The 17,183-nt window shown below is 37.2% G+C and overlaps 1 protein-coding gene across 1 annotated transcript in view; it reads right to left on the minus strand.

The window, feature by feature from the left end:
• Positions 1-959: 959 nt before the first annotated feature.
• myo1d (myosin 1D) overlaps positions 960-17,183 on the minus strand; it is a 65,710-nt gene continuing 49,486 nt past the window's right edge. The window contains exon 22 of the mRNA XM_079850686.1: positions 960-2,576. Coding sequence (XP_079706812.1) covers positions 2,420-2,576 — 157 coding nt within the window. The 3' untranslated portion in view covers positions 960-2,419. The remainder of the gene's footprint in view (positions 2,577-17,183) is intronic.

The raw sequence follows: 17,183 nt of genomic DNA on the forward strand, positions 1-17,183 counted from the left end.
CTTGATTAAAAAAACAAACTTATGATAAATCAGTACTAAGATTTCTATGCAATATAATTAGTTTTTAAAGCTTACTTGTTTGGTTTCCATATAATAATATTCATTTCCGTAAATTACTAATGGTTAATTATTGCATTAATATACATATGAAAAGCTATTTTTAAACAAACACTATAAACTGGATTCCCTTTTTGATTTGGTCCAAGCATTCCAACATTTTAAAACATTTTAAAATATATTAATTAAATAAGACAAATATAAAAATTAGGCACATCATTTGATCAGATCAGGCTAATAGGTAAAATTACAACAAAGAACATAAAAAAAATCTGGGAACTGAAATTATTCGGCACTTGGAATCACCGGGGATCATGACAAGAAGAAAAGAAATTATTATATATTATAAAATGGTCATATAGGCTATTGTATGTCTATCACTGCCAGAACAAAGCACAAAATAGGTTGGATTGTATGCAAATGAACAATCATATAACTCCTATTATCAAGGTAAAAGATCATTTACACATTGTCAGTACGTTTCAGATTTAGTGTTTGATTCAAGAAAAATAGACCTTTAAAACTTTTAGAAAATGCTGTTAGTCCATTTATCTCCTAGCTTTTAACTATTGAGGTAAGAAACGGGGTTGTCCGACAGTACTGTGTGTTCATGCTTTTACTGACACACTTTACCAATCCAGGCTAATAGTCAAGAGAGTGAACAGGGACTGAGGAAGAGGATGAGAGAGTGTAGAGAGAGAGGGACAAAACATAAATATTCCTTCCAATGCAAAAGCATTTTAAAGGGAGCACCTGTTTGAAGCAGACATGAGCAATAAAGCAAAATGGAGATTATGTGACCATCGTTCACATGCAGCCCGGCCGATCACTTGCTCAAAGAGATATTCTATCTTGGACGTTTCAGTAGTCGTGGCTCACACAAAACTCGCCATCGAATCCACTTTACCCCATTTTAATCACATGCAGTGGAACATCCCTGACACTACTGATAGAAGCTTAGTGATATTTTTGGCCACGGGAAACGATCCTAATTAACTGATAAAAAAAGATCTCTAGCTACTAGCCATGAACAAAACAATAAAACAATTATGGGAAAACAAATTTATGCAAACACCTGCTTAGAAATAAAGAACAGCAGTCAGTTTTTAGTTTGGCACTTTCTTTGTCAGTTGCGAAAGCTTCAAACTGGGTCAGACATCTTGGGAGTTTCCACTCAGAACTCTGTTGATTTTGTTCTATGAATCAATACTGCTCTCTTTCTCTCTTATTTGAACACATTTATAATGTGCAAAGTCGTAATATCAGAGCTTGCTGTTTGCTGCGTTATTCAATGTTGACAAAATATTGAACTAAAAATGGAACCTAATTGAACAACTGGTTGCCTGTTCTTCAAAAATGATGACTTAAAGAGTTTGGAGGATTTTTATTATCTTGTGTTTTTTGGTGACAAATGCATTTTTGGCTCATGTAAAATGGCGACTACTTTGAATTCCGTCTTTGTAAACAAAATTTTGAATGGCTTTATCAGTACAGAAATGACTTTTTTTGCTATAAACCAGTGAGGGTGAGTGGAGGACTAAAGGGACCACTATTGGCAGCAGGGTCTATTATTTCATAAAATGGCAATTGAAAATAACAGTCGCCATCACTTCCTGCTCTGTGCCGCCCTATCTGATTCTACTCCAAGATATGTGAAATATGCGAATAAATGACAGTTCTCCGCCTACCTACATTATATATATAGTGCATACAGTACATTACATAAGCTATATCAAATATGACAGTATCCGTATACAACGTGCTATAAATGACCAGCTATATGCAGAAAAATAGAATGGTTTAAATTACGAGAAAGTTTAACGCTCCTCTAAGAGCAGTTGATGAGTTTAAGGATATGATCAACACATCCCGCTCAAGAACATCTGATCAAATTCAGCAGCAACCACAGGACTGCTTATGATCTGTGCAATACGTCGAGACACAAGCAGAGCTGTTCTTCATCCTGCAAGAAGCAATGATCAAAAACCAACATATTCCCTTTCAAGGAAAAACCTCAAAACACAAGCAAGATACTTTTAAAACCCTTCGTATCCTGTTCCTCATAAATATTACATTTATGATTACCCATCATTTGGTTGTAATGTTTAATAAATACACAGAGCTGGGTCTAGTAAATCATCTCCGAGGATCTATCTCACTACCTCCTTGTCATCTTGTAAATAATCTAAACTGAAGTTTGGAATTTAAGGATTAATTAAATTAAATATTCTGCCTTGCCTGTCTTCAGGTAAATTTGGTATGGCTTCATTTCTGAGGTTCAACTCAAAAGTTTTGACTAGCACAAAATAGATACCCTGCTGTCAATGTCCTGTTAAAGGGATCGTCTGGGATCCCCGGCCCTCTAGTTGCCTGGCACTGAGAGAATGTATCCCGATCGGCTCTTGGTGAAGTCTGGCTGTGATTGGTTGATCTTGGTTTCCACAATGACAGTGCACTTCCTCCCATTCATACTGCAGTGAATGGGGCTGAGGATGTTCACCTGTAGCTTCCTCTTCTCACTAGAAACAGAGAGAGAGAGAAAGAGAGAGAGAGAGAGAGTCATTGCAATACTCCATATGTTCTTGTTTGTGTTTGGGTCCACAGAGCTCTGTGTGCTTGTCTCATCTGGTTGGCTGTTTCTGGGTGGATGGGCATTTTACACCAGACTGTCTCGCTTAGGGAATCAATGAAGCACAAGAGTAATTGGTTGAGAGCGAGAGTGGCTGAGTTTTTAGAGAACAGTGAATGGAAAACTAAAAGTTCGACTGTAACACACACACTCTGCATTTGAAGTCAATAGATCTAACCACTAAAAGCCTCGTTACACCTAGAAAACCCATTAGCTCCATTTATATATATAGAATTTCCACTAGTTTTTCAACTTGTTTTATTTAAACAAAGCAAAAATCTGGGTTCCAGTGAGGTAAATACAATGAAAGTGAATAAGGCCAATCCGTAAATGTTAAAATACTCACTGATTTCAATAGTATAGCCACACAACATAAACATTATGTGTGTTAACATGATTTTAGTGGAAACAATAGTTTACTAACCTTTTATTAGAAGTTTAGAACCTTTTTTTTACACGTTTAACATAAGAATTAATGTAGAGTAAATGCTTTTATAAAAAATATAAACGGCACATTTCTGCATTTACTTTTAGTGTAGGTGTTTAACTTAATAAATGTCACAAATTCTGTCAAACACTGAGCTTACCAACCAAACCCAGAATATTCCTTAAATAAACTCGCATGAAGAATTCTTTAACAATATGAAGGTTTTATCTTTGTGTTTATTATAGTAGAACCAGCATCTTCTAAATTAGAAGTCTGATTCAGAAGAGTGACCTTTACCAGGCAGCTTATGTAAGAAATCCTGCAGATGATAAACTCTCCATAAGTTACTGTACCAGCAGGTTGCTCCGCCAGATGTTTCTATGGCAACCCAATGAACCCCATCATTTGGTAAGGCTGCTCCAGTCAACCAGCATCAATCTCTCCTATCATTCACAATCTTATTCAAGGGTGTGAAAACTCTGTATTTACTCATTGTATTAGGTATACAGTACAATCCCTTCAGCTTCCTGTTGAGGCAGGAAAGAAAGGTTAGTCGAATTGCTTGGGGTTTAGTTGAGTTTTGATTGTAGCAGCAGGGAACGGCATGAAGACTGTAGATTTCCCCATACCGAGAGTCGCTCTGTGAGCCGGTATCTCTCACACAGTGCTGGTCGAGCAGACGGCTCTGCATGGCCCACTGGAAAATCAATTCTTTCCAGCCCTCCTCTCCCCTGTGCCTGTGCCCTTCACGCCAACTGACTCACCACCTTTGAGGCCTGCTCTGCTACCCAGAATAGAAGGAGTATTAAGGGAAGGTAAAAGGGGGAGGGGAAGTGAGCACTCAGGAGATGCAGAGGTAACTGGTAAATACAACTCAAGCCCATTTGTCTAGTGCCAGACAGCATCATGACTGTGTCTGTATATATCTCTACACTTTCACACGTTATTCTGGGATTCTTCAGTTAGGGGAAATTTCAAATGAAACCAACAAAAGTACTTTTGACACTAAAATCACACACTATGCATGTGTGTGTGTGTGTGTGTGTGTGTGTCTGTGTGTGTGTGTGAGCATTAGTGCCCTCAATCGATTTAAAAGAATGAACTAATTAATCACACATTTTTACTGTAATTAATCACGAATAATAAAACCAAACATTAAATATTTTAATAATTTCACAGTTAATCTTCAAATTAACGTAGCAACTACATAAAGACAGTAGCCTATATTTTAAATATTTGTTTAATGGCATCTTTTTATGAAAGATGGCATCACCAATACCGCTACTGATGTCTCTATGAAACTGATTTTTCCCCCTCAATTTTAGCCATTAATTATAGTCATTCAGCATTACAGTATAATTGAAAGCTATAATTTGTTTTAACATTTATTAGGCTTTAACTAATATAACAACTTTTAATTTAAGTGAACTTAAAATAATCTTCACATAAATCCATTATAATAAATGCCACATTTACCTGTGCCCTTCAATATATATGAGATTTTTTTTTTCTACTGGCCAAGTCAGTCTGGTTCAGATTTTTTACTTGCCCTGTCAAAATGCATAAAAAGTTATTGTTTTCATTGTTTTTGATCCATGTAAACAGTGCTTTAAGAATTTTAGGTTGGTCTAACAGGTAGGATACCCAACATAAATTAAATAAAGTTATCAAACACTTCACTGCATCAATTATAAATTAAATATATTAATCCTTCTTAAAGCTACAAACGTTATTCAAGAGCAATGAGTGGTTTTCACTGTCTTTTGTTCTTTGATTAACGTTAATCACAGACATCACAGCAGTGAGTTTAATAGGCTGCTGTCACTTTAAGACCTGATGCACATGATGCCGATCTGACGCACATCCTATTTTTTCATACATTTATTTTCCGTACATTTACATACATTTAAGACTTCATTTAACTAATTTAACTGTGCTTGCGAGGATACTCCACAAAATGGGCATTTTATAATTTTGTGTGTTTTTGTCCATTCAAGCATTGTCTGAAGCGGCTTTCTGTGCGCACGAGCCGTATTGAGTCGAGGTTTTAAAATGATTTATATTAGTTTTACAATGGAAAAACCCTGTTTTATTTAATGCAACAAAATTCAATTTTAAAGTGTGACAGTGTCTCCAAATACTTTTGGACCACTTTATATTAAAATGACCATCATTGAAATGTAATGTTTTTGTTTTATATGTACTTGTTATAAACATGGATCCTATAGAGCAATAAAGTTTAAATAAATATTTTCTCTCTCAATGTCCATGAGGTCAGCAGGCCAAAAAGAGGATTTTCTTCATGTAAAAGAGCCCTTACTGACAATTTCTATTCTACTGCCACAACAGCAGATGCAACTGAGGTTCAGAAAGGTGTTAAACGGTCTCTTATGATCACTATTCTGCATCTGTATTTATCTGCAAAGCAATTTTGGCTCTAGTATATTTTGTGGGTCGAGGAGAGAGGGGAAACGGGAGGAGAGAAGAATGAATGCGTGTCTGCAACATAGTCACGCCCCACCTACAAAAATAGCAGATATGCCCTTGGGCTAATCCGTCTTTCACATCCTCAAAAAAAAGAAAAAAAGAAGCTAAAAAGTATTATGCTTGCTGTGCACTTGAGAGAAGAGAGGCAGCACCGCAGCATCCTTCACTTTATACAGCCCCACTCCAGTAATCAGACTGCACTGCCTTCCACACACACACACACACACACACACACACACACACACACACACACACACACACACACACACACACACACACACACACACACACACACACACACACACACACACACACACACACACACACACACACACACACACACACACACACACACACACACACACACACACACACACAGGCTGGAAGTACCTTTTTGCGGTTGCTATTATTAAACCTTGTCCTAGGGATAAGAACAGAGAGCACACCTTGTGATGGTGTGTTTTTTTTCACCATGATCCTTAAATAAAAAATAAAAAACATGGAATAAAATCAGTCAAATTATACCTCATTGATTCATTAATGAACAATTAAGCTTTGCTACAAAATGGCATTTAGTTGATTTTCAATGTGTGAAATCTACCAAAAGGAGCATGACGTTCACTGAAGCACCAGCACGTATGATAAATAAGCCAAGTAGATAGATTACTGTAGAAAATATAATAATTCAGCTTCCTCAAATCTCTTTGTGCAGTAAAGCCTGCCCTCTAAAACTACTATTTATCAAACACAAGCAGGAGCTTTAGCTTCTAATATGTATCAGATCAGTGGCAGGGCTTCGTTGCCCCTGCTCTTTTTCACAATTTTAAGCTGTTAAGGAGGAGATTACAAAGTAGGTCATTTAGAAGAACAGGGAGAAAAGGCTTAGCAAGAAGAAATATTGATCAAAGCTGGGGCTCTTCTCAGAGAACAGCAGGCATGAATTCAAAAGAGGCAAAGAGAGTGAGGAGGGGAAAAGAGATAGAGGGACGAGCAAGTAAGTGAAAATGAGAGAGCAAAAGAATAGGACAGGGAGGAAATAATGGACGGCAGAGGCCAGCCCTACAGGGAAAACCGGAAAAATGTGTCAGGTAAGCTAAAAATGTGCTTCATGTGGTAACATCTAACCCCTTATTTACACTGCAAAAGTCTGCGGCGCATCACGGCTCCTACATGGCCACCGGATCTGAATGCTCGTGTTTAAACCATCCTCGACACGGCACGTTTCAGAAGCGTCCCAGAAGTGGCTCTCCGCACTGCTTCGCTAAAGATAGGCGCCTAGTCTATTTTGGACGACGCGTCCAAATGCCAGTGTTCTCCTCCTGCTCACAGGCACTGTATGTGAAATATAGATACAAGAGAATTGATGATGTATTTTAAACATCTAAAACACAGCTACAAATCTTTAATCCTTGTCATGAACTTTTAAGTGTAAATAAACACTTTGTAAATAAACTTTTGGATACAATATTACAATCTGACTGGTTAAAACGGCTTTTAAAATGTGTCAAGCGAGTTAATCAACATGCCTCTAATATGTTAAATCATATTTAACCTATGAAGTCCATTTTTCCTATGGAATTATCAGCAAGATTTCAAGCTTAACAGACATCTGCAGATTTGCTCACTGACTAAAGACAGACCGCTGTGTTCCAGTAATCAGCAACTGAAGTTACAGACAGCAGGTGTTGATATGAATCAGTAATATTTGGTGGTAAATTTGCTGATAGTGTGCAGATACACTTCCTGTTGAGAGTTCACAGAGATCAAAGTGGACCCGAGATAACCTGAGCTGAAGGTTTAGAATCAATAGAATTAAATCTGATGAACAGCAGGTGTGTAGGGTGCAGTATGGACCTAATAATTTGAACATCTTCCAGACTTCTCTCCCTTTCTCTGCGAAGGTTGAGGAAAACCATTCACTGATTCACAGTAGACAATCTGTTCCTCAATGGTCAAAATACAATAGGACAGATGCCCCATGAAATTCAGCACACTTTATACATACACCACCCATTGTTATATGCCCTGCTGGCTACTGAGGAGACAATGTCACTTCCTAAAAGAATCCCCATGGGAGCTGTATAATCAACAAGACATTTTTTGGGACAATACCCTGGGTAAATTTCTGGTCACTCAAAGTCATATAAAAATAATCCTTACTGGTAATGGGAGACATTTTAAAAACCAGCAAGCTAATATCATGATATTAAGGCCTAATAGCAGGAAATCAATAGTGTTAATGCAGATTTCCCAGAGCGTGGCGGGAAGCAAGGACAGCTTAGCACTTCATTTGCAGCAAGAGGCTGTTGCTTGATCCAAGCATGACTTACCAAACGTCCAGATAATGTCTATATAGCCATAAAGCTCCTTACTGTCATTCATCAGCTTCTGAACATCAAAGTAGAGCCTCAGTAGAGGATCACTGCAAGAGGGTCAGTGTAGGTGACAAGTGAAAGAGGTTAGTTAATAAGAGATGATAGATATGTGAAGAAAGAGAGGATAGACCGAGGAACTGAGAGGTTGAGTGAGGATGAAGGTGCTATGAGTGATTTCAGGTATTTTGCTAACTCCAGACCATTCTCCAAAACCAAGCTTGATATCAGCAAAATGAATGACAGAAAGTGGTTGACTGGACAGAAGAGAGATCGACTGTTTTTCTTATTGACTTAAAAGGTTTTTTCTTTGACTAATGTATTTCTAGCATATACACTACCGTTCAAAATTCTGGGGTCAGAAAGATTTTTTAAAAGTTTTTGAAGTGCACCAAGGCTGCATATATTTAATTTCATAAAAAAGAATAGTAAAAAATACATTTTAAAATGATTTATTCTTGTGATTGCAAACTTTTACGCAGCCATTACTTCAGTCACATGATCCTTCAGAAATCATTCTAATATTTGGTGGTAAAAAGGAAACATTTATTAGCTATTATTAACTGTGCTGCTTAATTTTTTATTTATTTATTTATTTTTGTGGAAACCGTGATACAATTTTTTAGGACTTTTTGATGAATAGAATGTTCAAAGGAATGACATTTATTTAAAACAGAAAAAAAACATATGTAACATTATTGATGTCTTTACTGTCACTTTTGATCAATTTAATGCATCCTTGCTGAATAAAAGCAAAAATTACAAAATGAACTAGCAAATATACCCATTAATTAGCAGATATACAAATTTAAAATTTACTCCTTTTCCTCTTGGAAAACTCGACCAAAGTATTGATGACTCATCCTGCACTACACTGATTTTCATCCAATCAAACGTTCTCTAGAATGAAAATGTACCTCCTTCTAACTTCACCTAAAAAAAATACTAGTATGGCTAAATATAACAAAAAACCTAACGAATCCTTCAATAAGTATTGTAAAAAATTGTGTGTGCTTTTAAATGTGAAATGTGCCTGCATTTCAATTAAGGAAGCAAACAGGAAGTAAAATAATATTCTAATTTCATTCAATTGAATTAAATCAAGTAGAATTCAAATATAAATTCATATAACTTAAATAAGTTTAATTTTTAAAATGATGGACTACACTACACTATAATGTACACTATATACATAGAAAAGGCAAAAAGCCCAAAAATAACCCTAATAACTGCAATAATGAGTATTGTAGCTGTAACAAAAGCAAAATAGTCATAATAACAGCCTTAGAAATAGCATATGTAATTGTAAAAGTAATAGTAAAAATAATAGTAGCAATTACAAAGACAGAAACTGTAATTATGGTAGTGGTGGTAAAGACAGCTACACAAACGTAAATGTATAAGCATTTGGTTAGGTTCAATTAGTGATTGGAGAAAAAAATGAGAGGACGGTAAAGAAATAGGATGTGGGGTAAAATGGCTGTGGAGATATTAGATGCAGAGCAGGTGAGAGTCACACAGACATGAGCCAACGAAGCATCCTCCCATTATCACATCTTTGGCTGGTTGGAACGCAGAGAGTGAAAGAATGTAAGACACAAGGGCAGTGGGGGTGGAGCGGTGAGAGAGAGAGAGCGAGACACAGCAATGCAGAGCTAGCACAGGAGAAAGTAGGTCAGATTCATCCACTCCAATTCAAACGCACACAAGTACAATATCATAGCCATCCACCAACACCCCAACATCCATTTAAAACCCCCAACCAGTTTGTCAGCTAAGCCTTTCCCTCCATCAGTTCAGCTCAGGATGACTAAACACACAAACACATCCAGCTCATTAGATAGCAAAACAAGCTTAATTTAACAGAGAAACAGCAGTTTACTGTACATACTTGATGTATTTGAATTTTCTCCAAAGAGAATTTTGGAGAAAATTCTAAGGACAAAGTAGTTGGCAGTACAAAAATATGATATAATATATAAAATATAATAATATATAAAATTATATTATTGTGATATTGAATGTACACTCTATAAACCACAGATTTATTTTGAAGCAACACTGTCCAAAAGTGACCGCAGTGGTGAAGTTTCCTCCATGAGCTCATTGTGTTTTCGAGTGCTGTGTACATTCATTGAACTGGTAATGCTGCATGACTGTTAATTAATTGTTCTGATTGATTGCTATGTTGTGCCTGACAGTGTTTAGTGTTCAATGTTTTATGTCTGGGGTTGTTGTTGCTCCACCTACTGGACTGGATGTTGAAGTGCAATGGCGGTTGCTACAACTTTACCGTAATTGTAATATTGTTACTGTAATCGTAATTTTCCGTTCCTGTAATATTGTTTATAATATTGTTTTTACTTTTAATGCAATGTAAAAAAAGGCTTAAAATGCAAAAACTTTGTAACACATTGTATATTAATATCGTTCAAAAGAGGTCCGTAAGATTAAAAAAAAAAAAAACATATATAATACTTTCATTCAAAAGGATCAAAAGTGAACATTTCTAATGTAAATATTAGTAAAGACACATTTATGTTATAAAACATTTCAAAGAATCCTGAAAAAAAATGTCATGGTTTAAACAAAAATATTTAGCAGCTCAACTGTATTCAACATTGATGATGATAATAATATGAAATGTTTCTTAAGCAGCAAATCAGCATATTAGAATGATTTCTGAAGCATCATGTGACTGAAGACTAGAGTAATGATGCTGAAAATCCAGCTTTGACATCACAAGAATAAAATACATTTTGAAATATTTTAAAATAGAAAACAGTTATTTTAAATTTCAATTATATTTCACAATATTACTGTTTTTACTGTATTTTTGATCAAATAAATGCAGACTTCTTTCTAATAAAACTGTATCAACTCCAAACTGTTGAATGGTAGTGTAAATACACTATAAAAACATAAAATATTATAATAAATGTCTCTTTTATGTCAATAGTGTAGAATAAAAGGTTCCACCTGTCTTAAAACTTCAAATTGTGTAAAAATCTAAAGTAAATTGTATTATGAATATTACATGAATATCACATGCATTATACTTGACTAAAAAACAAATGCAGAGGGAACTTTACCACTGAAGCGCATATGTGTGTAAATGCACAGTGAAGATTGCAAATTCCCACTTATTTGTTTCGCTCGGATGGGGTGAAATGAGTTTTCCCTCTGCAGGCTACTGTAAGCGACTAATTTACATACGAATTCCAGTATAATCACTGCAACAGGCAATTCATAGCAGCCTTTACCTTGAAAGGGTAGGCAAATGGAGCTATTTAGAGAAGCATCTCTCTCTCTCTCTCTTACTCATTAGTATTCTAAACCGGCAGGCCAACTAATGGACTAAATATCAGACAGACATGGATCGTCTAGTTGCTATGGGAACTGCATCTGCAGCACCAAGAGTGAGGTGAGGTGAGAAATACAGAGGAAAAAATAAACACGTGGAATGAGAAACAGAGCTAGTGCATGCAGGCTCAGAGAAATAATGGACAAAACAGCAGAAGGAAAAGCAAAAATGAAGCACTGGAAGGACCAGGTAAAAACTTGACAATCTGGAGGCTGAAAGAGCGTTCAGCATGAAGGATGACCTTGCTGAAGGACACAATGATTGCAGCCAGCACCTCAACACAGAGTCACTGGTAACAGACTAATGAGGCCTGAAAAAACGTTCGCATTATTGTGTGCATTTATAATACAGCACATTAGGCACAGAGTAGCTTCCTGCCCAGCTCGATGCTGTATCATGCCCGTTTCTCATTACACTGGCGCTAGAACACACACTTAAGCCAGCCAGTGACTTTAGAATTAGAAACCTGATCCCATCAATGGAAGAAATTCACTTATGCCTCTACTCGGAAACTCTTCTCTCAGAGTCATGATTGATTTATAAAAAGAATGAAAAGTGCTGCAGCACAAAATACGGTCTGGACAGAGACACTCTTATTATTGGTATATTTTGTGTTTTCTACACTGACAACATAGGTTTATGGAGATTACTGTAACTGTTTAGAAGGAAGAAAACGACTAGCCAGACTGTAATGTACACTACAAAGCAAAAGGTTTGGGGTCAGTAAGATGTGTTTGGATTAAGTATTTTATGCTCATTAAAAACAGTAATATTGTGAAATATCATTAAAGGGCACCTATTATGCCCCTTTTTAGAAGATGTAATATTGGTCTTGGGTGTCCCCAGAATGCATTTGTGAAGTTTCAGCACAAAATACCCCACAGTTAATTTATTATAACCATTTGAAAATGTCATTTTTGGGGCCTGTTTTAAAAAGAGCTGTTTTGTCGTGTACCACTTTAAATGTAAATGAGCTGCATATCCCCGCCCTGCTGCTGGACCTAGATGATGAAGAGAGTCCGGCACAGAATAAACACGAATGAGAATGGACTAAACGTCTCGCAATGGTTATTTGATACATTTATGTACTTACAAAGTTTTAATCGCGTCCCTTTTGCCATTATGGATGTGCAACACACACACACACGAACTGTGATAACGTTCGCGCAATTTTTTGAAACTACACACACACACACACACACACACACTACTGTGAAGTACAAACAATTTTTTTTATTTATTTCTTAAGGGGAGGGAGATAGACGTTTATATAGCCTACTGTCTATGGAGATAGAGCAGACCTTAATTTATTTACATTTGTAAATGCTGCAAAAAAAATGCCTACGTGACATAAAACTGTCTGACGTTGTTTGTTGAGACATCCTATGACGACGACAATATATAGCTTTAGACGCATTTGTTGTTGAACTGGCTGACATCGATTGAAATGACTATTTGCTCAAAAATCATAAAATACACTTACTTCTTCTGGAGGTGACGTTGGATCGCGAATTAGGCAACGATCCACACTCTAGGATTAACTTTGACCCTCGTTAACAGTCAGTCAGAAAATGAATCTCGTATTTAGGAAGTTTAAGTGGTGCCTTTTCTTCATAAAGAAAATCCATCCGCTGCGTTTTCAGTGGCTCTGATGTCAGTGAAGACTAGTATGTCCATTCTTACATCCCACAACACACTTCTTAGGAGACATTACCGGCTGTCGTTGAAACAATGGAGGATGCAGATCACCGAGGGCGGGGTCTATGCCAAAACCAGATGTCAATCAAATCACGTCGGTGGGGCTTAGCTCATTTCTACGTCACAGTGAGGAAAATCTAGAACAGGGTGTTCTGAGACAGTGCTTATGATTTATTGAGATAGTAAAAAAACTACTGGGTGGATTTTTATCATTCTAGGGTGGTTTTGCTCACACACTGCCAACACACATTTATGTTCAAACACCATGTAAAAGTGAATTTTGCATAATAGGTGCCCTTTAAAATTAATTTTAAATTGTAATTTATTGGCAAAACAAATGGGTTTGATTTAACTTGTTAATTGTCACACAAATAGAAAAAGGTGGTGAGGAAGTGGCCAGAACCACTATTATCCCTGTCCCATCATGCCTTATCATCCTCAGGACTACTGAGGATTGCTGTAAATTCCTCTTCTCTCTCACACAAACACACATATTCAGAGTCTTTGTCTAACAGAGTTACAGAGAAGTGCAGATTTGAATCTGGCCCAGTTTCGTTAGTGATGGGATGGAGGTCATTCTGAGGCACTCTGGGAAATAAGCACGCAGAAAGTGATCAAAGAACAAACGTGGATCAATAAAGAGTAATGGCATGTGATTTTGCTGAGTTGAGAGATTAAACAAAGAGAGAGAAAAAAGCAATAAAGCGAAGCCCAGAAGCCAAAAGAGCACTGAACCTGAAGGATGATTTCATATCAGTAACTGCTGATTATTGTGTAAGAGCATTTCAATGACCCTGTGACCTTCTATATGCATGTCAATATATAATTACAGTGGCCCCACACTTGCTTTCCTACTGCCTGAAGCACAAGTCTTTGCCCCCCTAATCCTTAACGCTATAATGATGTCAGAGGTTCAGAAACGACACTCACTCAGACATCCAAACTCCTGGTCACTCTCCCAGGAGCTTTGAAACAGGATTTGAGTCCAAAAGGCACCATTCATTCCCTCAGAGAAGTGTTAAAAGGAGACAGACTTAATGGATTCCTGTAGAGAACTCTTTCATTTAATTTCACAGGGCCTTTTAGTTCAAGCTACAGTGATCAATAGAGACAAGGGTCTTCATTCAGATGAGACACTAGCTGAGCTGACACCAACACCTTTGTTTCGAGCCCAATTTAAACAGATTAGACCAACACAGTGGATTTGGCATCTCACAGAGGAATTCCCTCTTTTGAAAGAGTTACACAGGCTAATAAAGGAGACTCAGGACCTTTCTTGCTGCAACAAAGTAGTCAACAGAACCTCAAGACTCGAAATAGTGTAGCTAATCCTGATCTGGGTCTTCACACGTTCTGTTTAGTGCATGAGTGAAGCGCTCCTTGATAACTGTGACAGGATGAGTGACAGCTACGGTGATGCGGACAGATGTGTGCGAGCGTGTGCGCATGTCGGCTAGAGAGTGTGTGGGTGTGTATCTGTCGGGCTGTGGCTCGAATCTCTTTGAATAATGCTTAAAGGCAGGTGTGATAGCTGGAGCGATGAGGCATTCCCTCTGTAGAGAGAAAGAGGTGCAGTGCTTCCTGTGTGCTGTGCATGCCAATGATGAAGAGCCCGGTTAAAAATAGAGCTGCAGTCACACAATCTTAAATATTTAATCTCCTACATCTCATCCCTGGAAAAGAAGAGAGAAAGTAGGGTAGGATAAGAGAAATATTGAGCCTCCACAGGCAGCATTTTAAAGGGATAGTTATTAAGAAAAAATGTAATTGTCATTAATTACTCACCCTCATGTCATTCAAAATCTGCATGACTTTCTCCAGAGCATTTTTTGATAAATGTATTAGTTTTATTTTCCATGTAACTAATGAACAATGAATGGGAAAGCTTTTCCCCCCAAAGCATACATTAGCTTTGTGTGATGAATAGATGGACATTTACAAATGCAGACTGAATTTGGTTATATAACAAACTATTGAAAAAAAAAAATTGTTAATTGAAATAAATATTAAATAAAATATGAATATTAGATGAAAAATATTAGATGAAAAAAAAAACCAACTAACTGAAATAATTTAAGTTGAAGCACAAAAAGTACAATTAAAGCTGAAATAAAAATAAAGTTAACATAAGTAGTAATTTCAGTGTTTTTTTTTTCATACAAAACATTTAGCTACAGAATACTTCCATGTAAGAAGGTAGAAAGTCATTTGAGAGTTTACGATTTTTGAATGGCAAGTGGGTGAATAAATGATGACAGAATTTAAATGTTTGTGTGTACTATTCCTTAAGTGGGATCCCAATGCAAAGGTTGCTCCAAAAGACAGGCAGCACACAAATAAATGAAAAATAAATAATATTTTTTCTTCTTCATAATATTAGTTTAATATTTAGTATATCTAATTAATAATTATACAGAATGTTGATAAAAAATAAAACATTTTAATATAATTAAAAATATTATTTATTCAACATGTGTGTGTTATATCTATTCATGCTTATTAGAGTATTGCAATGTTAACATAAAACTCAATTGTGAAATTAATTATGAATGTGTACTTCACTTGAGGTTCAATGCTGCCTAAATAGACAGCAGACAGCGAGGCAGCTTACCAAGTTTTGTAACTGGGCAAGAGAGATGCTGGAACAATGGTGAGGATAAAGTAAGTTTCAGAGAAAAATAAAAATGTTGAGAGAGAAAATGGGCACTTAGAGAAATAATCCTCTTTTTAGAACTCGATTTGAGATATCAGAGACTTTGTTAACAACAGTCTTACTGTAGATAAGAGGGTTATGATTTTACTCGCATATGGCACAGACTTTGCCAGTCAGACTGATTTTCAATACATGGGATGTTCTTCCAATCTATTAATAGCACAGAAAAAAACGGTTATGTCTGCAGTTTTCCCGTAAAGCCACTCTGGCAGAAAGTCAAACTAGTTCAGTGTCAAACCTCAGCGAAACGTGCCCAGAGATCCAAACTCACTTAACGTCCACATCATTCATAATAGCATAGGTTCGGTATAACTGAAAATAATTTAAACTGACTACTATTTTTGTATTACTACCTCTCAAAAGCTGCTGTACAAGCTCTTTCCTAGATGTCACCGTTGAAATCGCAATAGGAAGTGAACTGAGAGAGGAAGGACTAGTGTCTCTGCAGTGGCTAGTGCTCAGGCTGATGTGCGGGACAGCAGAGGAGAGATAAAGGTTAAGTACACATCTACAGGGAGAGGAAAGCAGCAGAACACAGCAGCCTCAGAGCCTGGCCTTTTGTTCAGCGAATGGATCACGCTGATGGATGGATCCAGAGAGAGCTTACGGCTGCAGGTCATTAGCAACGAAATGTTAGCAAGGTGTTTTCTGAAAAACACCCTGCTTGGGGGACACAGGGCTTTATTTACAGGAAAAGCAGCGAGGCATCTTTGTAAGGAAAGTCGATATCACACGTTTACATGCACAGTTGTAAAACGGTCTTCATCTATCCCGCCAAGTAAACGTGATATGAAGGGCCTTATTTTAACGATCTAAGCGCATGGTCTTAAGCGCACGGCGCAAGTGCACTTAGGGCGTGTCCGAAAAAACTTTTGCTAGTTTAACGATGGGAAAAATGGTCGGCGGCCCAGCGCATGGTCTAAAAGGGTTGTCCATATTCTCTTAATGAGTAATGGGTGTGTTTTGGGCATAACGTGCAATAAACCAATCAGAGTCTCATCTCCCATTCCCTTTAAAAGACAGTTGCGCTCACGCCATGGCGGACTCGCTATTAACATGGCGGAATTTGCAAGCGGAAAAACTGAATGCTTCTCTAGAGAGGAAACAGATCTGCTCGTGTGCGAGGTTAAAGCGCGTGAGCAGACCATCTACGGGACAAAGTGTACGCGCATTGTGGACCCGCCTATGGTGCACAATACTAACGCGCTCTTTAAATAACAAAAAATATATTGCACTGTCTATTTCAGTCCTCAAAATAGCAACGCGCTAACAATGTGCCTGAATACACCTCGTTTTCAGACCAGCTCTGAAATGGGCCATGGGTCCATGGGTCCTAGTCATGGGCCATGACCAGCCATGGGCACACAAATGGGCGCAAATGCATTTGCTATTTAAACAACACATGATACGAATGGAATGGCAGGACTTGAAAATGA

The sequence above is a fragment of the Squalius cephalus genome (assembly GCF_949319135.1).
Source record: "Squalius cephalus genome assembly, chromosome: 19".
NCBI lineage: Eukaryota > Metazoa > Chordata > Actinopteri > Cypriniformes > Leuciscidae > Squalius > Squalius cephalus.